This window comes from Dipodomys spectabilis, unplaced genomic scaffold (genome assembly GCF_019054845.1).
Source record: "Dipodomys spectabilis isolate Male_0828 unplaced genomic scaffold, ASM1905484v1 ptg000669l, whole genome shotgun sequence".
Lineage (NCBI taxonomy): Eukaryota > Metazoa > Chordata > Mammalia > Rodentia > Heteromyidae > Dipodomys > Dipodomys spectabilis.
In genome coordinates, this window is record NW_024871346.1 from 2624233 (window position 1) to 2647971 (window position 23739).

The 23739-nt window shown below is 43.6% G+C and overlaps 1 protein-coding gene across 1 annotated transcript; it reads left to right on the forward strand.

Moving 5' to 3' along the window:
- The first annotated feature begins 10265 nt into the window (after window positions 1-10265).
- Window positions 10266-21571, forward strand: Crisp1 (cysteine rich secretory protein 1). The gene is made up of 8 exons (XM_042671878.1): window positions 10266-10299; window positions 12076-12143; window positions 13949-14077; window positions 16547-16637; window positions 18451-18596; window positions 19454-19551; window positions 20654-20742; window positions 21444-21571. Exons 1-8 carry the CDS (start codon window positions 10266-10268, stop codon window positions 21569-21571), a joined length of 783 nt encoding a protein of 260 aa, XP_042527812.1.
- Window positions 21572-23739: the final 2168 nt, after the last annotated feature.

A 23739-nucleotide genomic window follows, 5' to 3' on the forward strand; every position in this document is an offset into this window, starting at 1 on the left:
TGCAGACCTGAGAGATAAGAATAAGGAGAAAAGATCCAAGGTCCAATCATTGCTGAAAAATCCAATCAGTCTAGTAAGATCCAATCATTGTTGCAAGATCCAAGTCTCAAGATCCAATCATTGTTGCATTCAGATCATCCTGCTGGAACTCCATGAGCATAAGTACAGAAATGTACAAAAATACAATTTTCCTTCCTTCCTTCCTTTCCTTCCTTCTTTCTTCCTCTTTCCTTCTCTCTTTCCTTCCTTCCTTCCTTCCTTCCTTCCTTCCTTCCTTCTTCCTTCCTTCCTTCCTTCCTTCCTGCCTTCCTGCCTTCCTGCCTTCCTGCCTGCCTGCCTTCCTGTCTGTCTTTCTTTCTGTTTTCTTTCTTCCTTTTTTTTTTTTTTGGTGGTCATGGGCCACAAACTCAACACCTGGGCACTGTTCCTGAGCTCTTTTGCTGATGGTTAGCACTTCACCACTTGGGGCCACAGTGCCACTTCGGAGTTTTGAGTGGTTAATTGGAGATAAGAATCTCAAGGGGACTTTTCTTCTCTGGCTGCCTTCAAACCATGATCCTCTCAGCCTCTTGAGTAGCTAGGATTACAGGCATGAGCCGCTGGTGCTTGGCTCAGAAATACAATTTCTCTCACTTAACAATTTAACTCATTCATACCAAATTTTGTAATTTTTCCAATCTCCCACCAAGTATTCTTAAATGGGAACTCAAAATGTAGTGTGTATAAGATTCTACAGCAAAAGCTTATTCATAATAGGTGTATAGATGGCTTTCAGAATATATGTCTTAGCAGGTTAGGAAATAAATAAAGGAATTGGTGCCTTTTTAGAAAATATAGTATATGTTTCTTAATGCATCATTAATGTATCATTAAAAAAATAAGCCCAAAAGATGGTCATGTGATTCTGCTGGACTTGTAAAGCATCCATCGAGTCTGATTCAGACACTCTGTCTCTTTCTTATTCCTGCAAGTCTACCCACATTGAAGAAAGCTCAGTCAGATGACTGGGAGTTTGGAGGCCTGATCTCATAGGGGCACCCTTCTGCTCCCTTAATCGTTACTTTGTCTTCACCTAACACGAACACCAGTGCACACTAACAAACCATCGCTGAAATTAATGACCTCATCTTGTACTAGCTTCAGGACAGCTGTTCCAGAATCTTCTAACGTGAACTTATTACGCTTCTCGCCATTGAAGGCTGCGGCGGCCTGTGCCACGCACCATCTGCTCAGCCCCACTTGCCGGCAGCTGCTGTCCTGGCCTCGGCCACGGCCATCTGCCTGGATATCGCCAGCCCCATCTGCCCGCGTCACCGGCACTGCTAAAATTACAGCACACTTCACCCTGCACTCACACACAGAGGAATTCCCCAGCCCTTTCTCCTTTTAGACTTCGGAAAGCCCTGTGTGCACCATCGCTAAGTCTTGCTTCAAAAGTCCCAACCTTCTCACACTAAAAAAATGTTATACATGGTTGATGTATGGTTTAACATGGCGAATATTCTATCTTCATACTGCTAGCATAAAAATACAAAGCTTCACAAGTATCATGATAACAGTGTTCTGAGATTGCTTTTGCTGTTTACCATCTACTCAGGATAGAAAAAGACTAAGATTTTAGCAACCTCAATGGATCAATAAATCTGGTGACTCTAGGCTTCATCTATATTTGTTCAACAAACAAATTGAGGAAAGTATTGTAGCAAGTACAAAATTTTAAACACAGTAATCATTAACCCAATTTCAGGAGTAGAAATGTCAATGAATGACTGAAATGCAAGAGCTAGTCAGAACTCCTGGGTGAGAAGAGGTCAACAGCCTTCCCATGTTTCTCTAGTGTCTTCCTTTACTTATGCAAGGTGAAGATCCTCCCCTAAAGAAATACGAGTTTCAATGTTGTTAAGATTAAGAAGAAAGAGCTTCAAGTTTGTTAGCCAAAAATTAAACGTAGGGCAATGAAAATTTTCCAGGATAAAGGACAGAAAGAGGTTATTATGTGGTGACTTTACATTTTAGAATAGAACACCCAGTTCTGCCTTTCCATCCTACTCCAAGAACACCACCGCAGGACTGCTGTGAGTCCTCCAGATTTAAATTAGACCTCCCAGATTTAAATTAGAGGTATTTTCTGGAGTCAGGAAGAGAGGGAACTGCCACATTTTGCCATTTGGAGGGCTTAAAGAATATTATTTTTACAGACAATACCCAATGAAAAAGAGTAATAGAGGGGGTATAATAGAAAGGGTAAATAAGATTCATGTATCTTAGATAACATATACAGAAATGTCACAAGTAAAACCATTTACATAACTGTGCTAGTCAGAATCAACTGAACATGAAAATATTTTTAAAAGATGAAACCACGAACCTAGTAGAAATGTAACATGAACTTGTGCCCAGCTTGTCAAACAATGAACAATTCTGGATCTAGTGAAGACAAGAGTGAATCAACTTGTCAAAGACAGAATGGGTCAACTGCAGGGACCAGAATGAAGTCTGGATCTTGTATCACAAGGAAGGGCTGGGGGAAAGAGAGAAGAATGAGAAGCATTTGGGATGGTCCAAGAACGTTTGTACTTAAATGAGGATGTTTGCAATAGACAATCAAATCCTCATACCTTTAAGGCAGGAGATGGTTTAGCAACTTGGAACAAGTTGCTCACCCAGAAGCTTCTGCTCTTACAGAGATACTTGGAAAAAACGATATCTTTAGAAACATTTAAAACTATTCTGGTATGCCAGAAAATCTCTGACATTTGGGCACATTTATGTATAAGACAAAGCATAATCATCGCATTGTTGGGGTAGATCAATAAAACAAAGGAACAAGTCCATCAGAATCAAGAAAACTTTGCCAAACACTTGTGCATGCCGGAGCCATTTTCAGTGTCAGCAGTAACCATAGAAACTTGCTTTTCTCTATTAATTTCTCCCTACGCTATCATATTACACAGCCAATGACTACTTAAAGATGAAATTATTCTCTCTCCTCACACTGTAAAAACAAGGACATAGACATTACTGTTCCACATAGATGCTTTGTGCAAAATTAACTATTAACGTTTAACCTAATGATTTTCACATGTTCTACGAAGACATAAAGAATAGAAAATGAAGGCATGAATTGAATTTACAGCATGCCTGTACCCCGGGCCACGCCAGAGCAAACTATGGTCCCGAACCACTGTCTGGCCTCTACCTGGGGGTTACTGGCACTGAAGGGGATTCCATGGTGGGGGCGGCGGGGAATGAAAATTGACAAGTACTTTCAAAGATTAACTGAAAACACATGACTGACAATGTTAAATTTTATTTGAGCTCTAGAAAATGAATTGTCCTGCCTTGTGAGGGTGTGTCCTGCTGCAAAGGACATCTGCCCTCACACATTTTGTTGTTGTTGTTGTTGGTGGTGGTGGTGGTGGTCGTGGGGCCTGAACTCTGGGCCTGGGCGCTGTCCCTCAGGTCTTCAGCTCAAGGCTAGCACTCTACCACTTGAGCCACAGCACCACTTCTAGTTTCCTGGTGGTTCATTGGAAATAAGAGTCTCACAGACTTTCCTGTCCAGGCTGGTTTTGAACCTCAATCCTCAGATCTCAGTCTCCTGAGTAGCTAGGATTACAGGCATGCCCTCATATATTTTAAAGCAAGACACTTCTTCCTTCCTGTGAGTCTCGAACCTGATGCCTGGCTCCTTTGTTTTCCCTCCTCTGTAGAACCCCAGGCTCTTCCTTCACTTCGGGCAGTTCCTCAGTAGTGAACATGGAACTTAATCGAATAAAATCACCTCTAGAACTGCCAGTATGTTTTACCTTTCACATAACACAACTGTATAGGCCAAAGAAAGTCCCTTTTTAGAGTAATTTAGTAATGGTATCTGGAGACAGGAAAATATTTCACACTCATATAAGACCAAACTTTTCTTGAAGAAGAGACCTAGAAAACTCATTTCTTTAGTTATGGGTCACAAGTTAGCAAGCATAGAATCTTACACATACCTTCACAGTACGCTTGGAATTATTTCTCCCTTCCGGAGTAGCGGAGACATATCCTCTAAGAGACAAGGCCACCAACTGGTCGGGTCAAATCCAAATTCCTTATACCTGTTTCTACTAGTGGAGGACAATTTAATGCTTGTGTATGAGCAAAATACACACACACACACACACACACACACACACACACACACACACACACCACAATCATCAGAGAGAATCAAAACAGAAGTTTTCATAATCACTTGGGATTCACTTGGTGACCCAAGAAGAGAACATAGACTTTGGTACATCCTTGATTCTCCCCTTTGGCAGCTCACTGTCTCCGGATCTGACAAATTTACTGAGCATCTTGTGGTGATCTCTACAATCCAAACTTTGGTGACCTTGAGCTATGTTAGTCTACGGAAAGAATCATTTTTCCACTGATTATTCAAAAGTTGAGCTATCCATTTGCCCATCTGGCTTGTTTGGTGTATTGATAGCATGCAAAAGTCATTGGTGTTACCTCATCATTAAGGAATCCTGGGTGTTTCTGTATCTTAACTGAAAACTAAATTATTAGACTTAAAAAAATGGCATCATCTCTATTCCATTAAAACTAAATGATGGAGGGAAGTCCAAGAGTGTTGGGACCAAGTTCTTGGACAAGTTTACAATTCTGGAGCTGTTGCAACACAAAGGACCTTTGAAACATTAACTGTAATTTTCCTGCATGGTAGAAAAAGAAGTTAGCCCAAATGGGTCACACAGAGAGAAGAGAAAAAGAAAAGAGAAATGGAAAAGTTACTCTGGGACCGGTGGGACATAAGAATGAAACCAGTCAATTGGCAAAAAAGAAGAAAAAATATCTATGCAGAATGACAAGAGATGTTACAAGGCTGAATCATGCACTCAAGATGTTGTAATTTTTCTTGCACAAATAACATTTTCAAATCATATGTAACTGTGAGTGTTGGTTTCTTTTTTTCTACTGTATGTTATATATGCCTTCTAAACTTTTTTATTATCTGATCTCTAAGTGAATGACGGGTTTTTAAAATTCTTCCATGCATATATTTTAACAAACACGATGTGCTTATAAACACATTAGTCTTCATTTATCTCCCCAGGGTTTTCTGGGATAGTTCCAATTGAAAATATTATGTTTTTGTATTATATGCGAGATAAATGTGCTCCTGATTTCTTTCAGGGAAAAAGCCATTACATTTCTTAACTATGCAAAAAGCTTGAGCAGAAAGAGAACAATCCAGAAAGAGGAGAGAGATGAACAGAAGCAGCCAAATGGCACCCATGTTTAGGGGCTCACATGCAAATCAAATTACTCTCTGCTTTCCAACACTTCCCAAAATCTTTTAAGACCATATTTAAAGCTGGATAGCAACTCTATATGAAGTCATCATTGATATAAATACAGACAGCATTGTGTTGGGTATAGCAATGCCAGAGATTGACAGGACCAACAGATAAAACCAAAGCAATTAAGTTTCCATAAACAGTCAACTCCCTGTTGAATCAACACACTTCCTTATGAACAGCAGTGTAGCAAGAAATAAATGACAATCATACATTTCCAATATATAAACCATGCTGGTCTGTTGAGGAAACAGAATTCTTTTCCAGTTTTCTTCTTACAGTATGGGACAAGTTGCTCAGTAATTTGAGAGTTTTATGACAGAGATCATGTGAAATGATGTCTCCAAAATGTTAAAGAATTTACAGATCAGCTTTGACTCAAGTTCAACTTAATATTTTTCTCCTCTCCTTTCTCCCAATTATCTCACCCATAAGCCAACAAGTAAGTTTTTTAAAGAAGTAATTAGTTTTACTTTTTTGCTGACTGTGTTCTAGGCATTCACTACAAAACTATCAAAGCCAGAAAATTCTGTCTTAAAAGTTTCAGTCTTTCTTCACATTTTAATCTTTTCAATACCCACCTCAGTGCTAACAGAAAATGACTATATTCTTCATAATTAGTTTCTTCTCTTTTAGATATTCAAGGGACATTTTTGGGGAGAAATAAGAGGGAAATACTTTTATTAAATCTTGACTTGTTTTCTCCAAAGATAATCAACAATGGAGATATCAGCAAGCTAGAGAAAGAGAAGTATAGTGCACATACACAAATATAAATGCCAAGTTTTCAGGAATTAAAACATCTGACTAGACCCAGGATGATTTTCATACTTTCATGTATGATTGTTCCTTTTGCTTTCAAAAGTTCTACTTACTTCATCCCACCCAACTCAAATGAAATTTTGGATATTTAATGTTGTCACTGTTTCATATTTAGTATGATACTATTCTCTATTTCCAGAATTACCAAGATAGTTAGCTCCCTCCACATAACTTCTGGAACTCTCTGTTAGAATGTTCCCATATCACAGAGAGTTTTTTGGTGAAACATAAGTTCCTTAGGAAAGCAATCTGTTTTCTTTTTCTTTTAAATCCTAGAACCTCTCAAAAATGTCTGGCAAACCATGTGTTCAGCACTAAATTTCAGTTATACATACATGCAGTTATTCTATCTAGCCAGAGTATCTAGAAGAGGGCCTGGCTCACACTAGCAGTTATTCTATCCAGCCAGAGTATCTAGAAGAGGGCCTGGCTCACATTAGCAGTTATTCTATCCAGCCAGAGTATCTAGAAGAGGGCCTGGCTCACATTAACATCTCCAATTACTAGAACTAGTCAACACATGTATGCATGATTGAAAAAAAGCTGAAAGAATCTTCAACTTTTTATTTTTCTTCGCTGCTCCCGGTTCCCGTTGTCTGGTTGAATGGTGCAGCTGGTCTTTGTAGCGTACACCCCATGGAGAAGTTTAACACCACTGCATATTCTAGACGTTGTCTAGAACACAAGCTAGAAAACATACGCATAACCATGATGCATGAGTGTCCCAGGCTCTAGGTGTCCATTGAGCATCTGACATGCATGACCTCTGTGCTTTGTAAGTGTCCTGATCTGCTCTGAACAGCTCCTTTGTACTGCCTGCCTCATTGAGCAAATCTTTTTCATGACGAGTCATTTCACACCAGAGCGCACAATACAGACCAACGTCTGGGTCTTTTGCAGGACGCCGTTTCTCCGCGCTCTGGACTTTGGCGATGGACTTGGGTGAGTTCCTTAGCACCTCTGCTAGATTGCTTCATTTTAAAGGGAGATTCAGAGGTGAGCCCGCAGTGCCACTGCTACAAGGCTCAACAGGAGATTCTCTGCCAAAGACACTCAGGCAATCTCATCACTGGCAAGCATGGATTTCTTCCCAAGACGTACTCTACACATGCAGAGAAATGCTACTTGCTGAGGCCATTCTCATGATCTTCTGGGTGCAAGGCTCAGGATAAACATCTTGCATGTGGAATGGACTATCGATAGGGTTATGTAAATCTGACAGTGCTGAAGTGATCATCTTTTATTCCATTATCTGTTGGAAGCCAGTGTTCTGATAACCAGCCGAAAGGCTTTTGCTCTTACTTCCCTGCATGGACAGCAGTAATATTTCCCTCTCTTCCATTTTTTGCTACTTTAATGCTGTTATATTAAAATAGAATAACGAGCAGGAGGGTGTCACTCTTGAATGGGAAGCGTTCCTACCTTTCTTTTTTATCTGAAGGCAGAATGGCTTCAAATTTGACCCCGGTGACTCACTGGACATACCATAAATAATACGATGGAAGGTTTTTCTAGACAATGACAGGGAGCAAGGGGGCAGGTTCAACTGCCCAAACTTCCTTCTGCAGCATCGTCACCTCTCCATCTCCTACCTTTCTTCCAGGCTCCATTGTCTTGATGCTAAGTCTGGGATTCCTTAGTCCAGTCACATGCTTTAGTGCCTCCACTTAGTCCCAGGCTACTAGCTCCTTTAATAACGTTTCTCCCTGGACTCTCCTTTCTTCCTCAAGCTCTTGACAATTGCCATCTGTTCCATTAATACTTTGATTCTCTCGTCATTCTCGTGGACTCTGCCCCTGGAAAATCTTACCTTCAGTGATAGATACAGTGTATCTCTTACATCTTAAGTATCATGTGTATTTTATGTAATATACATTACTAAAATTTTTAGATTTGATGTAAATATGCATCTAATTTTTACAGCTTAAAATGTATGCAATGGAGCTTACTGGCTCAAGTGAGACAAATGTAAGAGGAAGAAGCCAAGGAATTTCCTTAGAAGAAATATGGCTGGACACTCCAAATGACTATCTAAAGTCACTATGTCATTTAAACATGATAGTTTTCACATTTGGCTCTGTGGATGAAAAGGATAATTTCTAGGAAAAGGATAATTTTTATTTATAGAATTATAGAGTAATTGTTTATAGAATTTATTTAATTTTTATTTATATTTATTTTATTATAGAGGGAAGGCTCAAATTCCCTGTTTTCTCTATTAGATATAATACTGACCTTTCCTTACAACTGAATTTCCTTACACAACCTGTCATGAATCAGATAATGGTAGGTGTGAATCTCTCCCTGTGTTCTGTTCTGCTCCTACTAAAGAAAAATAATGTGTGTGTGTGTGTGTGTGTGTGTGTGTGTCTGTATGTGTGCACGTGTATGTATGTATGTAACACTGATAGCCTAGCAGGGCATGGTGGTTCACATCTTTAATCTAAGCCAATCCAGAGGGTAAAATCAGGAAGATGTAGGTCCAGCTCAGCCTGGGCAGAAAGTTATTATTGTCCCCTCCCCCCCTATCAACTAATAAAAAGCTAACTGTGGTACCCAGAACCTGACAAGACAGCTACCTGGGAAAGGTAAGAAGGAACATCATGGTTCAGGCTGGCCCAGGCAAAAAGTGAGATCCTATGCAAAAATAACGAAAGCAAAAAGGATAAGAAGCATGTCTCAAGTGGTAGAGCTCCTGCCTAGCTAGTATGAGGCCTGGAGTTCAAACCCCAATGCCACATTTATGAAAACCAGCACAGCAGTCATGATCAGGGGCTCTATGGCAAACGGGGTCACGGGGAACCTTTTGGGGGCATCATAAATCCTCTGTACACAGATTGACCTCAGCATGGATCTGTAAACACAAACCGATCAAGCGCAACGCCTTCAGTTTGTGTGCTTTTCTATAATAGATCCATCCAGTCCTATTTGATTCACTCAGGCAAAGAAGATTAGGGATGGAAAACATGTCTCCGTACAGTTCATTCTTGTCAAGGCTCTGAGGAAGGCTGGGAACAGACTCTTCTGTTCCCAGGTGCTTTCTGAGAAGGCCCCAGTCTGACAAGTTAATGTATGAAACGCATTCCACGGGGCTGTCACGGGGCAGGACCTGACTCTTCCCCCTCGGTTGTTCCCCTCCACCTTGATCTTTCATCCCACCCACAAAACTCAAAGAAAAACTTCAGCTTTCCATGGTTCAAGTCTATTTGTCAGCAAGGAAGACAAAGGCTACAGGAAAGAGCCAAGCAACTCGACTTTCTGACGTTATTAAAACTGCTAAAATTGCATGTAGTGCATGAACCACTTGGGTTAGAAAGGAACTGATACCCCAGTGAGGGATGCTTATGATTGTTCCCCCTGCGATCCACCTCTCCAGAAGAGCTGGCTTCCGTTGGGGTCCCCTGTACCTTCCACCACATGCGGGTTAAACGGCCTTCTTACTGTTACTGTTCCGACTCGCAGTCTCCACTCCAGGGAGGCCCAGTTAGCCCATCCTGAAGGCACAGTCCTGCTCAGGTCCCGGGACACAGCCTGTCCCCAGGCTCCAGTGAGCAAACCTCAGGCTGACCCGCGACCACATACGCTTCCATCCCTTCGGCTTCTATTCAGCCTCTCCAGCCCACTCTGCAGTTCCAAACTCCGCTCCAATCTCAGCAGGGTTTTCTGATTACCACACCCCTCGCCATTGATGGCCTCATTCCATGACCCCATGTCTGAGCTATGTCCTCTGGACACATCCAGACTCTCAGAGTTGGTATCTCCTCTGTTGGGCCAGCAGATAATACCCAGGACATTCTGGATTCCATTTTCATTCTCCTATGCTGACAATACTTCCAAAAGGGGTCTAACTATTAACTTCACCACCTTGTGTTTGTTACCTCGAGTGGCTACTTGAGCTGTAAGTGGACAAAGATGGCCTTCCTGCTTTGTCTGTGTCCTATGTTCCATGAGGACCTCGTCCATAATCCCGAAGTCAGAACTTGGGCTCACAAATCCGAAGTTCCTCTCTCAGCAGATTTTCTTCAGCTTTCCTGCCTATTCCAATTAACACGTTATTGGGGGTGAATCAAACACGCTTAGGCAGTCTAATTCCAGATGGCACAAATTGTGCTACAGCCAATCTCAGTAGGTAATGGAAGTGTCTAGGTTTTCTTTCCATTTTTGGAAGGTTCGAAGTCACCTCTCCATAATATTATATCAACTTCTTTAAGCTCTTCATATTATAAAACACCAAGTTTTCTGTCTAGTTGTGACAGAGGAAAGATAGATCTGCATTTAAAATATCCACATTTAAATACACACATACATATATACCTTTCATAGGTGAATAAAGCATAATCTATGGGTGTGAATATATGTGTTCTATCGAACTACTGTGGCATTGTGCATGTCTATTAACAACCTCTACTATATTTCAAACCCTTGTTTTTTGGTCAGTCATGGGGCTTGGACGCAGGGCCTGGGTGCTGTATCAGAGCTTTTTCAGTCGAGGCTAGTGCTCTACTACTTTGGGCCACAGCTCCACTTCTAGTTTTCTGGTGATTAATTGAGATAAGAGTCTCACAGACTTTCCTGTCCTCATGGCTTTGAACTGGGATCCTCAGAACTAGAACTCAGCCTCCTGAGTAGTTAGGATTACAGGTATGAGCCACCAATACCCACCTCAAAACGTTTTTGATTTTGCTTTTTAAATTAAATTGGATTAAATTATTTGTTTTCCTAGATTTTGTGATTAGGTAAGAGAAGGAAATACACATTTTACCAGTCTTTGAGTGTGCATATATGTCTCTGCAGACAGAGACAGAGGGAAAGAAAGAAATAAGGGGAGGAGGGTAGAAATGTGATTGTTGGCATTTGTTTGTTCTCAGAATTGATTTATGGTTTCCCTCATAATAAACATGTTTCCTAGTGTCAGAGAGTGCTAGAGACTAAGTGGCCCTGGGTGAAAAGTCATGAGCACTCTGCACTGTTCCATTCTGCAAAAAATATTTACCTTTCTCTTAAAAAAATTTAGTCCTGGAAAACTAAACCCACATTTGTAGTCTCTTGTTTTCCCCAGGACAAAATCAGAAAGAAACTTGATAGAATGTAAAAAGGTGACAATGAAATTTAAAAACCCTATTAATATTATCATTAATAACCCTAGAGCTAGCCAACTATATCAGATAAAAATAAAGAAGATGAATTAGCACTGGTTTATCTGGCTGCTTGACAACTACTCCTAGTAGAACCATCAGACATCTCAGAATATCTCAGCTGGAATACACAGATACATATTAGCAACACCACATATCTCTTCTATGGACAAGAAGAATTTTCATCTCATCTTGAGGATTTCTTCTCTGCATTTTTCTCTTGAAGTATAATGAGTTATATGAGTCTAGTGTCTCAAATGACTACAAATTCACTGTCATACATGGGTGTGGAAGTCAGGAGTCCAAACACGGTGCCCTTGTAAAAACCAATGGAGACTCTGTTGACTTTTCCTTGTTGTATTTCTTTCCTCTCTCTTCAAAGCCAGCGCTGGCTGGTGGAGCCTGTCACATTCCACATGGCCTCCTCTAGCTCTCTCTTCCACATTCAATAACCTTGTGATGACCTTCAGCCGCCCAGATAGCACGGGATAATCTCCCTGCTTTACCCTCTGTTAAGCAATAGCTCTCGACCCAATAGAAAGATTCCGGGGACTGAGATGTTCATGTTTGAGTGAGTCCACTATCCTTTCCATCGTATTTCTGAATGCTTTCCTGGAGCCCCATAACTGACCTAGAGGACCGAATTCTGTAGCCCCCTCCTGGCAGAAAGTGTGAACACAAGTAAACGTGGTTCAAAAGTTTGTCTGAACACATTATTTCGTGAGCTGAGAATAACATACCGCCTTTTGTCTTTTTGCGTTTCTCTGCAGGGATGTCAGTGAAATACATCTTGTTTCTCTCTGCTGTGCCTGGGTTTCTGGATGCACGAGTCCTCATGGTATGTAAGGACTCTGGGGCACAAAACTGCCTTGTAGTTAAGGATAATAAATAACCATTTACCAAAACACGGACAGAGGCAAGCGATCAAGGGGCTACACCAATCACTCAGCTGCCTCCCACAATAACTATCAAGCAAGAACTATTATTAATGTCATATTACAATGGAATGAACCCAAAGGTAGGGCAGCTTGGCACCTGGTCGAGGCTAAATAACGGGGGTGTGGCAGGGCTTCAACTTAACCTTATTCCACTTAATCCTAGGGGCCCATGTCAATTCCATTTTCTTGAGTAATGGGAGGGGGAGAAAGCTGAGTGCTGGTGTTTCACTCCTGTAATTCTAGCTGCTAAGGAGACTGAGATATGAAGATCACAGTTCGAAGCCAGTCTAGGCAGAAAAGTCCATGAGACTCATCTCCAATTAACCTGCAAAAAGATGGAAATGGAGGTATGGTTCAAGTGGTAGAACATAAGCCTTGAGAGAAAAAGCAAAGCCAGAGCTAAAGGACTTAAGGTCAAGCCCCAGTAACATGGAGGAAGGAAGGAAAGAAGGGAGGGAGGGAGGGAAGAAAGAGTAAACTGAAAAACAGATGTTAAAAAGCTATTTCCTTACAATGTATCCATGCATTTTCCTTGGCTAAATAGGAAGGGAAAATAAACTTTGTTTTGTTTCTAGATAGGGAAACTCATCAATATTCCACTGGAGAATATAATAATATTTTTGGTTATAATATGATATAATAATATAGTGTAGACATAATTTGTGATTATGAATGAGAACTTAATCTATCAACGCTAAACACAAACTGGGGCAATACTAACTGAAGAGAAAGGTGCAAGGGTCAGTTAGCCGTAGGATCAATATATGACGCTTAGTGCTAGAACTCTCGGACAATATGTGTGAGGCCCTGGGTGTGGTCCCCAGTGCCACTAAAGAATAATAATAATAGTAACAATACTAAATGAATAATAAAGTAATAAATTGTACTTAAAATAAGAACTTCAATGATCACAAAGCAGGAGCAAAATTCTCATTGATGTAATAAACAGTAGGATATTTAAGTGGCATCCATCAATGATATAAAGAGATAATTCATACTTTAGTATATCCCAGCTACTTTTATGATGAGTGGTGAGATAAACACCATAGCTTTGGTATAGAAAACAAGTGTGTGTGTGAGTGTGTGTGTGTGTGTGTGAGTGTGTGTGTATGTGTTTTCCTACAGGCCAGGTACGAAAAGTAAAAATTGTAAAAATTGAGAGGCATTACAGAGGATCTACCTGCTCTAGGCTACTGAAATGGTGCTGCGGTATTCATGTACTGTCAGTCATCCTTCACTACAAAGACTGACAAGCTGTTCACTACCCAATAATCCCGGAGAGTGAATTATGAAAAGATAGATGATGGAATAAAAGAAGTAAATCTCTTAGTGTCAGTTCTTCAAGAAATATACCATTAGACAAGTGTTCGAGGCTTTTGTGGGAAGGGAAGAGAGCAAGGTCTGGGGTACAGGGGAAATTTTATAGAGAATGCACCATCAATCCATACGGTAATTTCAACACATGTCCCACAGAAATTGTGTCCCAAAGTGTAAATTATAAATGTGAAAGCGCAAATCACAGACTGCCATTCAGAAATCCTTAACCCACCATGGGAAAAATGGAATCTGAGGGATTATGAAACTTCAAGAATGCTGCACCTGAGTGCTAATTCAATGTGGACACCCGATGCCCACTGTCTATACGTGTGCAAGTAACGTCTGATAGGTGACAGGGTTAACAGGCATTCTTAATGTTCTTTGGTAGCCCAAAGCAGCTCAAGCCCTCTATATGCAACTCACCACGGCCACACAAGAAGTACAGGATGAAATCGTCAACGTTCACAACAGATTCAGGAGAAATGTCCATCCTCCGGCCAGAAACATGCTGAAGATGGTAAGATGGACGGCGGCGCGTCCGATGGCGGCTGCAACACCTGCAGGGTGATTGTTAGGCAGTCCTGGGACACTCTGGTGAGCAAGCTCACCCTGCATTCTTATTCCCATCTCCCTCCTGTATCTCCTCTTCCCCTCATTTGGAAACGGCAGTGTTTCATGATCCCATCTTCGTATACGGACGGATGTCTGTACACACATGCTTCCACAACCTTACACACAGGAGACATCCTTTGTTCTTCTTTGCTCCTTGGGATCCTGCCCCTTTCTCTCTTTGCCTCTCACTGGTCCACACAAGAGGAGTCCCCATTTTACATTGACATCTCATCATGTTCTTACATTGTCCTTGTTTGGTGGTCCATACTCCACAAACAAGTGAGGAACCGTGACCCCAGGATTATGACTGCCTTATCACAACTTACAGCTCCATCTATTTTCCTGAAAATTACATGATTTCATTTTTTATGATTTATAGTTCATAGTGTATGTGTGAGAGTGTGTGTGTGCATGCGTGCGTGCGTGTGTGTGTGTGTGTGTGTATATTCTTCATCCACTCAGTGATTGTCACACTCCTTGAACTATTTCAGAGTTTGGCTATTGTGAACAAGGCTGTAAGAAACACAGATATGCAATTATCTCTCTTGTGTATTGTTTTATGGTCCTGGGGACATAGGTCCAAGGATCAGAAGATAGGTCTAACTTCCTGTAACCTCCACACTGATTTCCATGGTGCTTGGGCTCATTTCCATCCCCCTAACAGTATATAAAGCTTCCTTTTCCTCCTGCTTCCTCTCTTGGTGATAGCTACTCTCTAAAATCACATGAATGCCATTGCCAGGACCTGACAGTAGCTCCACACATCTCTTTGCCCATCCTCTCCTACAGTGATGCTACCAGGGAGCTTCTATGTATAAATAAGTGGAGAACAGAAGGAGACTTTTTAAGGCTGAAATTACCAATAAGTCAGAACAACTTCCATATGTCGTCAGACAGCAAACAGTGCAGCTAGGAAATAAAAACCACATTTGAGAACTGAAGGGAAAACATGGTATCTGAAGCCAGAGACCTTACTTTGCACGTTGGACCAAGGTAGTCTGGTTTTTGCATGAACCCGTTTTTGGATGTGGGCTCCGCACACACAGAAGGGAGGCGATCGGTGCTGAGAGCAAGCATGAGGAAAAGGAGATAGTACAGGCATCTGTGGCTCCCACCTTCTGGGAATAAATCCTCACTGCACAAGCAAACCCGAGGGCATCTCAGAACCCACTGCAAGCATCGGCAGAGGACAGCTGGGTAAGTTCTAGTTCTGCGTATTTGCTACAATGAGCACACTAGGCAAGTCAAGTTTTCCTCTCTAGTGAGTAAAATAGAATAGTAAAATAGAATTCTCAGTGTGTTCTTATCTTATGCACTGACCATCTCTGCTTGTTCAGTTACACACACACACACACACACACACACACACACACACACACCACACAACTAAATTACCTCTTTCTCTTGTTCGAAGCAAGTAAAACCTTTGCTCAAGCTAGTAAATTGTCTTTTGACACCAGTCATCAAGCCGAAGAGCAGTTCTTAAAAACTTCCACCAGATGGGGGTATAGACACATAAGTGCTATTTACACATCCTTCCATGCTGTGCAGGAAGCAGTGCTCCCCGCCTGCTGGGGGAATCACTTAGACACCACGTTCTGGGGTCCTGTGCTCTACGCCCCATCGGGGCAGCGGTGTGCGCGGAAGCCAGGCCTGAGAAGGCCCAGCTCGGTTGTCAGTCTGACAACTTGCGGAGCGGCTGCTGATGAGCTGTGGCCTGCCAAGGCTTCCACTCTGTGCACACGACCACCTTGGAGCCTGGTCAGGTGCTCTGCCTCCTCTTCCTGTCACCCACTGGTCGTCTGGCCCTTCAAAGCCTCCTTCTGTCCTTCCCTTACCTCATGTTAGACAGGGGAGTGGGCAGACCCTTCCTTGTGTAGCTATTGCAGGAGAGGATGGGTGGAGAGACAGGAGAGCAGTGATGGACGCTGTGGTGTTAGAATACAGACTTGGGGATTCTACTATACACAGATGCTATACGCATAGCGAATATTCCATAGACACCACACTATACACAGCTATGTGGCACTCTCGCTGCTTCTGCTCATAGCTGCCTCGCGCTTCCTGGGTCTGTGGATTGAATATATCACAACTGGCTTGCACGGGACATCACGCTAACCCCTTTGAGCGAAGGCTCTGGGAAGGAGTGGTGGGTCGCTGCACGCACGCTCAGCTCAGAATGGCTGGGCTTCCTTCCGCTCCCTGCTGTCCTCTGGAAGCCTCGGTTCAATTCCTCGCTGCATTTGAGAAGGAAGCGGTCGCTGGCGACCATGAGCTAAGTTACGACTGAGGGTGTTCCCAGCCTTGGGCTGTGCCGAGCACAGGAGGCCCGCCTGGGCGGCCGGGGCCGCATGCCGCGCCGTTGCTTCTCCAGCAGTGGAGCCCCGAAGCCGCCTACAACGCGCGGATCCTGGCGCAGTACTGCGACCTGGCTGAGAGCGACCCGATGGAGAGAAGGCTGTCCAGTGAGCAGGCCCGGGGTCAGGGGGCGGGCCCGGGGTCAGGGGCGCGCCGGGGGTCAGGGGGCGCGCCCGGGGGCAGGGGGTGCGCCCGGGGGTCGGGGGCGCGCCCGGGGTCGGGGGCGCGCCCGGGGTCAGGGGGCGCGCCGGGGGTCAGGGGGCGCGCCCGGGGTCAGGGGGTGCGCCCGGGGTCAGGGGGCGAGCCCGGGGTCGGGGGCGCGCCCGGGGTCAGGGGGCGAGCCCGGGGTCAGGGGGCGGGCCCGGGGTCAGGGGGCGAGCCCGGGGTCGGGGGGCGCCCGGGGTCAGGGGGCGCACCCGGGGTCAGGGGGCGGGCCCGGGGTCAGGGGGCGCGCCCGGGGTCAGGGGGCGGGCCAGGGGTCACGGGGCAACATGTTGGAAGGAAGCAACTCACACGCGGAAAGCTTCCTTTTGGCCCATGATTTCACAGGGCCATCGTTGGCTGCCACCATTGCTTTAGGAGCGAGGTGACCTAGAATAACCCGACTTGCTGGGCCTGGGGTGGAGGGGGTGAGAGAAAGGGAAGAAAAGAGAGGGGAGAGGGAGGGGGAGAGAAGGGGAGGGAGAAAGGAGGATGGAAGGAAGAAGAGCGAGGGAGAGGAGGGAGGAGGGGAGAGGAAGAGGAGAGGGGAGGGGGGAAGGAAGAAAGGATGGGAGGGGAAGGGAAGAGAAGAAGGAGGAGAGAGGGGGAAGGCAAGGAAGAGAGGAAGATGAGGAGAGGAAGGAGAAAGGAGGAGGGGAGGAGAGGACAGGAAGAGGGGGAGAGGGAGGAGGAGGCAGAAGGGGAGGGAGGAGGGAGGGGAGGGGACAGAGGGAGGGACACAAAGGCCCAGGGAGTCCCAGGAGACGGGACACTCCCCAGTCACCCAACTCTTTCACTAGACCCCCCCAGGTCCCCACCACATCCAGACAGCCCCCAACCCGGGACCAAACCTTCCACCTGACTAAAACCAGCTTGTTACAATAAAATAAGAAGTCCGTGACAGCTCATAAAGGAAAAGAAAACTGGGTATGATTCTCCTGGCAAGGGCAGGTGAGGTCCCTGGCGCCTCTCACCTGCTGCAGTTAGGAAGCTCCGGGCTCTGATCCCAGATCCCAGGTCCTGACACACACAGGCAGGGCAGCGGTACATCCGTCCTCTTCACCCCAGCACTGCATCTCCAGCCTCAGCGGCGCCCACCCGCTGCGTCCCTGTGGGAATTCCCTTTGGAAAGGAGCTGTGGAACCCTGGCAGGACAGAGAGTTTGTCCAAAACACTCTCAGACGATCTTTCTGCATGTGCATTCGAGGTGATTTCTGTACGATAATCGTACTTGCTGCCCGGGAGACATCAATAACATCTCGAGAACACCTTAAAGTAGTATAAAGAGTCCTAATGAATCTCCACCTGGAGGCAGCTGATAAATGATCGAGGAGTAACACAGGCCTTCCCCGCCACCCTGGGTGATGGGCAGTGCCAGGTCTTGTTGCCATGAGAGGATGGATCCCAAGGTCCTTGCAGATTCCCACCCAGCCCGTGGCTGCATTCAAGCTGGGGTCCCTATGGCTCAAGCTAACTGCTCGCTGACAGTTACACTCACCGCCCAGTGGATGGAGACCAGTTCCAGGCTCACATGCCCTTGCTTACTGTTCGCTTGTCACCGAACCTGGCCACAACATGTCATCAAGGACAAGGCTCATGGTCAGCAGGGTCACAACTCAGCTCACCTCCTCTTGCAAGATGTTGTCTGGGTGGTGCAAGTGAGGGCCCTCTTTCCATAGGGCATTTCCCACTGGTGAGCCTGGCCTCTGATCCTTTCAGATACCTTCTGTGGGGAAAACGTGCACATGGAGCCTTTTCCTATCTCGTGGTCGGAGGTCATTGAAACCTGGTACAACGAGTCCAGACATTTCAAATACGGGGAGTGGACCATGGATGACGACGTAAAAACAAATCATTACACACAGGTAACAGGTAACGCAGGGAACAGGGGACATGCACAGGAGGTAAGAAAGAAGCAACTCATCATCTGTGGCTCCTTCGACTCTGAAAGGAAGGAAAATGGCAACTTAGAGAGGATGCTTTCTTCTTTAGCCAAGGGGGGCGGGGGGAGGGCGGAGAGGAATCAAAGATTGGTCTTGTTTGTAAATTAATTGGAAAAAAATTACAAAGAGGGGAAATAATAGCACCTTGTCAGTCAGGTGCGTCCATCCCCAGATTTATTTTACTGTGGCAAAGTATATATAGCACATTCTAAACATTTCCACACTGCAGCAAAACATCCCACCATGCCGAGTACCTTACAATGTCATGACTCTCCTAGAACATGTCTCACGCAACAAGCTCTGTTCTCATTACACACTTCTTCACCTCTCCCCTCCTTAACCCTCTGACAAATGCCATTCTGCTTTTGATCTCTACCAAAAGTTCCAGATGATCAGAATTGTCCTACATTTTCCTCTTCCCAGACCAAAGGGCAAGTTCTGGGCTCTGCTTTGGCTTTCTTATAAGCACCAAGCAGCCTTCCCCCATGATGGATTTGCAGTACAGGTTTGACAGGACAGAGTGATTGACAGGGCAGAGTGATTGACGGGCAGAGTGATTGAGCCTCGGAGTGAGTCCACAAGAAGCCCTTGTGTTTCCTTCCTAAGGAGAATTTACAACTTGGCTTTCTAGACTTGTATTTGTGGACTCTTGTTTCTGTGTGTTTTGGAGATGTCATTCAGGAAGCAAGCCTTAGAGAGAGCGTGGCTCCTCTCCACCGTGGATGATGAATGACATGGGCATTGCGGTGTATGAGTGACCCTGTCCCTTCTCTTTCCAGCTGGTCTGGGCGTCCTCTTATCTTATTGGCTGTGGAGTTGCCTCGTGCCGCAAAAACAGGGAGCCTCAGTACATCTACATTTGCCACTATTGCCATGAGTATGTAAGAGCCAGTCTCCATCTGTCTTCCGCCTATAGGTTCCTAAAAGAACTAGGCTGCCATGCATTAGGCCCCAGAAATGAATATTTCAACATTTTCAAGGTCGGCACATCTCTAGGAATAAAATGGCAGACACGTGATATCTCAAAAATTATAAAGACATAACCTCATATTTTATGTTATTTGTTAACTAAATAGATCTTTATCTCACTGATGTGAGGACTCATAGCATCTGTGCATTCATTCTACCCCCAACACTTATGTGGTTTTATCTGTGCTAATATTTTATTCACACCAGTCATTTCTACAAAAGACAACTCATATCAAGCTTCTCCTGACATGGTACTCAATGAAGTTAAATATCCAACAATTTAAGACGTGTGTGTGTGTGTGTGTGTGTGTGTGTGTGTGTGTGTGTGAGTGTGAATGTGTGTATATGTCCTGGAGCTTGAACTCAGAGCCTGGCACTGTCCCTGAGCTTTCTTGCTCAAAGATACAGCTCTAACCACTTCCACTTGAGCCCCAGGCTCCATTTCTGGCTTTTCTTTTTTTTGTGGTTGGAGGTAAATCCCATGAACTTTCCTGCCTGCTCTGGCTTCAAACTGCAATCCTCAGATCTCAGCCTCCTGTGTCTCTAGAATTACAGGCAGGAGCCGCTGGCACCCAGCAAGACTTCCTTATTTATCTGTTAATAACCATACCTTTAAAATAAGTTTGCCTAAGTTCTCATGGGTGCTAATGACATGTATTTTACTGTCTTGCTTCAGTTCTTTTTTTTTTTTTTTTTTTTTGGTCGGTCGTGGGGCTTGAACTCTGGGCCTGGGCACTGTCCTTCAGCTCTTCAGCTCAAGGCGAGTGCTCTACCACTTGAGCTACAGTGCCACTTCCGAGGGCCCAGTTCTTAACAGAAATGTTTTATGACGTGGTAATTGTTGGTAATGCTTGTTAATCACATTTGCACATTTAAAATATATATCACACCTCAAGCCTGTTTTTAAGATTTGTTTTAAAAGTTAACTGTACACAGAACATTTATACATGTCTACACTTCCCAGTGACAAGGTTTTAACCAGACATGATTTTCTTTGTGTCTTCTCTAAGGGGAAATGATCCTGACATGATAAACATGCCTTACAAGAAGGGCTCTTGGTGTGGAGATTGCCCAGATCAGTGCGAAGACAAGCTATGCAGTAAGTGCTACAGATCTCTGATGGCGCAAAGCTGACCCAGGACATGGGGCCTGTATGGGGGATGGGGAATCAGGAGTCTTTTAAATTAGGCTTTAAGCAACTTTCTACTCCTCTACGAGTTTCCTCGCAACCTTCCTCTCAAAGTATAACCACATCCTCTGTGCTAACCCTTCCCTCACTGATCTGTTTGGTAGTCGCGAAAATTAGAGTGTCTATGTATGAAATCTCATACTATCTCTACTCCACAAGATTAAAACTCTTTAATTATGGAAATCTTGAGCAACACACTACTAGAAGTGGAGATTTTGATTTCTCTGTGATCTAGAAAGTTCCTGGGTGTCTTTGTTGCCTTCCATCCATCGTACATCTTACCGTATTCCAGTAACCTCAGAAGACTGACTTTCAAAATGGCCACTGTAGACTACCCCCACTTAGTTGCAGACTAACTATTCACCTTTAATCTGGCTGGTTGTGGTCTTTACAGTAAAGAAATGCTTGTGGAAGAAACTTGCTCTGTACCCAGATAGAAATCTTAGGTTTTCCTTCACAGAAAGCATTTTACATCACCTATTTTACATCCAAAGAGAAACAGCTCATGTTAACTAAATAAGGAGCAATTAAAAGAGCTCTTCTATCCTTGATAAGTAGATCTCTCCTTAGTGCTTGTGATATCACATAACACTACCAATTTTTTTTTTCAGTGAACCCCTGCTTCTACTTTGATGAATACCAGGACTGTGAAAAAAAAGCCAGGATTCTTGGATGCACACACCCAACCATTAATCTCTTGTGCCCAGCTACCTGTATGTGTACAACTGAGATAAAATAAGTCTTGGTTATTCTTGGTTCTTCTGTGAGGGGAACACCAGAGGCTGCCAGATTGTCCGTATCGTTGTGCTTTCCTGTAGGAGTTTGTTTTGACTTCAATTCGTTCAAGATCTTAAATTAAAAATCATTCATGGGTATCAGTATATTTTAATAAATGTCAATTTTGTTTCATCAATTTCAACACTTGCTTCAAAATTAAAAAAAAAATACAACATGGTGGACAATTCTTGGGCTGACATAAATCGCCTAACAGTATAATGGAGTCCCTGCTCATCAACCTGATTAAAAGTAGGCTCTGTCGAGTTGACCTCTGCCCCCTGACCTCTCCTCCATTGCTTCCTGTTAAGCTTGTCCTCAGTTCTTCACTTTTACATTTCACTTCTATTTTAAATAGAGCATTAAACCAAATCTATGAACAAACGATGAGCTTCAACCTGCAGGGTTACAATTCTGTAACTGGAAGTGGTTCAAAGTGTCTGTTTCGTTGGTATTTTTATACACACAAGAAAAGCAAGAAATACACTTATGTCGGGCTCCGATTTCTCTTTCTCCTTCACCTGAGATTGCTCGCCTGTTTCTCTTACCACCTGAGCATTCTTAGATTTTTTACATTTCTGACATCTATGCCAATATTATATGCTAGATATTTTTTGAAAAGTTGAATTCCTTAATTATGTCAAATATAGTATAGATCCTGCTAGAAACAGACAGTTTTAAGGAAGTGACGAAAGTGGGAAAGAACTCCTAATTTTTGGTGTTTTTAAATGTTCTTATGATATCCAATTACTCATAAGCCAAACCCTCACTTGTTTTAAATGACATAAATCTTTTTGAATCTGAACATTAAAAAAAAAGCAAATAGCATAGATACACAAAAAATTCCAGTTTCTGGCATTTAGTTTCCGTGGATTTTTTGCTTCTACAAATACACTCTTCTAAAAATTTATGCCCAATAAAACCCTTAGGTTTTTTTTTAAATCACTTACTATATTCCCCTTAGAGTTGAACAGAAATTACATTTTGTTTCAAAGTTGAAATTAGTTTGAGTGCCTTCAAAAATACATCATAGGGCATCTCCAAGAAAGTATGAAACAAAATTATGATTTTTTTGCTCATGGTCTCATTACCAATGCCACAACCACAGCCTGCCAAGGGTGTTGATGGTCTCAGCAGCATTTCTTTAGAGGACAGAAAACCCCACTGTAGTATGCTTTGCAGCGGCTTCAGGGAAGGGGTATCAGCATGCCTCTCAGACACAGTGTGTGTGTGTGTGTGTGTGTGTGTGTGTGTGTGTGTGTGTGTGTGTATAAACACACGTATTCAGGGAGGCCAAGAATATTTGTGAAGCAAAGATAGAAAAGAGCAATTACCGGGTCCTGGTGGGATGCAGAGAGGCACAAAATGTAGCTAGACTCCAGGAGACTCTGAGAGAGAGCCAACACGAGACAAAGACAACACATGCTCCATCTTCTATTAAAGAGCACTAGGACAGAAGCAGTGTTCTGTGCAGATGCAGACGAAATGATGGGATATCCAGCATATCCAGGCTGTCCCCTGCGGTAGGGTTTCCTTCCTGTGACACTACTCTTCCCTTCCTGTGAAGGGAGCAGGTACGGATCCAGTCACATACACTTCTGGGATGAAACAGCAGATCACCATTTAGATCAGTCCATTGCTGCTGTATATTTTTGTGGAAAAGGATCAGGATGAAGCAGTGTAGAAATAATAGCCCCAGGAAGCCATTTTTCTTGGATGTGAGAGTCATTCACTGACACATAGAAATGTTCAAGAAAAGTCAACTCCACTATAGACCACAAGATGGCAGGAGATGTACATTGATGGAGAATGTGCTGGCAGAGACCATCGGGGCTCAGTGGGCTGGTGGTCTCTCATGTAATCTATAGTCTTCTCTATAAAATCTCTGATGAGACATTTGTTTACCTCCCTGGGATATGTAAGAAGCGCTCCATTTTTTTCTGCACAAATTTTCAAATATTGGAGTTTTTAAATAGGTAAGATGAACCCAATGTGGAATCAGCCCAGATGTCCCTCCATGGATGAATGGATCAAGCAAAATGTATATAATATATACACAATGAAACTTTATGTATCCATCAGAGAGCATGATACTGTATATCATTTGTGGATGAATGGGAAGACCTGAAAAAA

Coding starts and splice junctions, on each gene's coding strand:
- Crisp1 (XM_042671878.1), top strand. CDS start 10,266: ATGGCACAAATTGTGCTACAGCCAATCTCAGTAG. Junction 14,078..16,546: donor CCAGAAACATGCTGAAGATG/GTAAGATGGACG, acceptor TTGCTTCTCCAG/CAGTGGAGCCCCGAAGCCGC. Junction 19,552..20,653: donor ATTTGCCACTATTGCCATGA/GTATGTAAGAGC, acceptor GTCTTCTCTAAG/GGGAAATGATCCTGACATGA.